This window comes from Gavialis gangeticus, unplaced genomic scaffold (genome assembly GCF_001723915.1).
Source record: "Gavialis gangeticus isolate Ggan-Ray unplaced genomic scaffold, GavGan_comp1, whole genome shotgun sequence".
In the NCBI taxonomy this organism is placed as follows: Eukaryota; Metazoa; Chordata; order Crocodylia; family Gavialidae; genus Gavialis; species Gavialis gangeticus.
In genome coordinates, this window is record NW_017728969.1 from 68,388 (window position 1) to 69,636 (window position 1,249).

The 1,249-nt window shown below is 68.4% G+C and overlaps 1 protein-coding gene across 1 annotated transcript in view; it reads left to right on the top strand.

Annotated features, from left to right (window-relative positions):
* The window catches only part of R3HDM2 (R3H domain containing 2), a 23,999-nt gene that overhangs the window by 16,126 nt on the left and 6,624 nt on the right, over positions 1–1,249 (top strand). Inside the window, exons 21-23 of the mRNA XM_019504666.1 lie at positions 160–329; positions 420–564; positions 1,013–1,141. Of these exons, the coding sequence (XP_019360211.1) occupies positions 160–329; positions 420–564; positions 1,013–1,141 (444 nt within the window). The remainder of the gene's footprint in view (positions 1–159; positions 330–419; positions 565–1,012; positions 1,142–1,249) is intronic.

The window sequence follows — 1,249 nt, forward strand, 5'->3', positions numbered from 1 at the left end:
CCCCCCCCCCCATTGCACCCCAGGGGCTCCCTCTGCTGCCTCTGTCTCAAGCAGGGGCCAGACGGTGATGCCCCCCGCAGCCGAGCCATTGCCAGGTCACAGGGAGTTGGGGTCACGATGCGCCAGCCCCCGTCTCACCCCCCCATGTCCTCCCAGCAGGGGTGTCAGCGTCAGGGCCCGGCGTGGTCGTCATGCAGCTCAATGTGCCCAACGGCCCCCAGCCCCCCCAGAACCCGCCTGTGGTGCAGTGGAGTCATTGCAAGTACTACGGCCTGGATCAGCGGGCACAGAAGCCCGGCGAGTTGTACAGCCCCGACACCAGCGCTCAGGTACAGGGGGGGAGTGGTGGGAGCTGGGCCCAATGCATCCCCTGTGTGGGGAAGTGCTGGGCCCTGACCCATTGCCCCCCACCCCGCCAGGCCAGCACCCAGCTGAGCAGCCCCATCACATCCCCCACCCAGTCCCCGACGCCGTCGCCCGTCACCAGCCTCAGCAGCGTCTGCCCAGGGCTGAGCCCCCTCCCCGTCCTCGCCCAGTTCCCCCGGCCCGTGGGCCCAGCACAAGGTAGGGGCAGGAGCTGGGGGGCAGCTGCCCCTGTGCAGGCCCAGGGGCTCTGACCAGGGCTCCAGGGGCTAGGAACGAGCCCCTAGTCTGCAGGAGGCGGGGCTTGGAGCCCCATGGGCCAGGCCATTGGTCAGTCTCCACAGATGGCAGTCTGGAACCCCATGGGGCAGGGGCATTGGCTGGTCAGTGCCAGGGGGCGGAGTCTGAAACTCCATGGGATTTGGCCATTGGCTGTTCAGTGCCAAGGGGTGGAATCTGGAGCCCCATGGGGTGGGGCCATTGGCTGCTCTATGCCAAAGGGTGGAGTCTCCAGCTCCATGGGGTGGGGCTATTGGCTGGTCAGTATCGGGGTGGAGTCTGGAGCCCCCTGGGGTGGGATGCACAGGCTGTTCTTATGTGGGGGAGCTGGCAGGGGCCCCCCCCCCCAACCTCTGCTCCCACTGGGCAGGCGACGGGCGCTACTCGCTGCTGGGGCAGCCGCTGCAGTACAACCTGGCGCTGTGCCCCCCCCCGCTGCTGCACAGCCAGCCCAGCTACACCTCGCACCAGGTACAGGCACTGGGCAGGGCAAGGGGTAGTTCCTGCCATGGGAGGGGACATCTTGAGGGATAGGGGGGAGCTTGGGGTCACCACTGCCCCCTCAGTAGCCCCGGGGAAGGGGGGCCAGAGCCCTGCTATCCCGGCT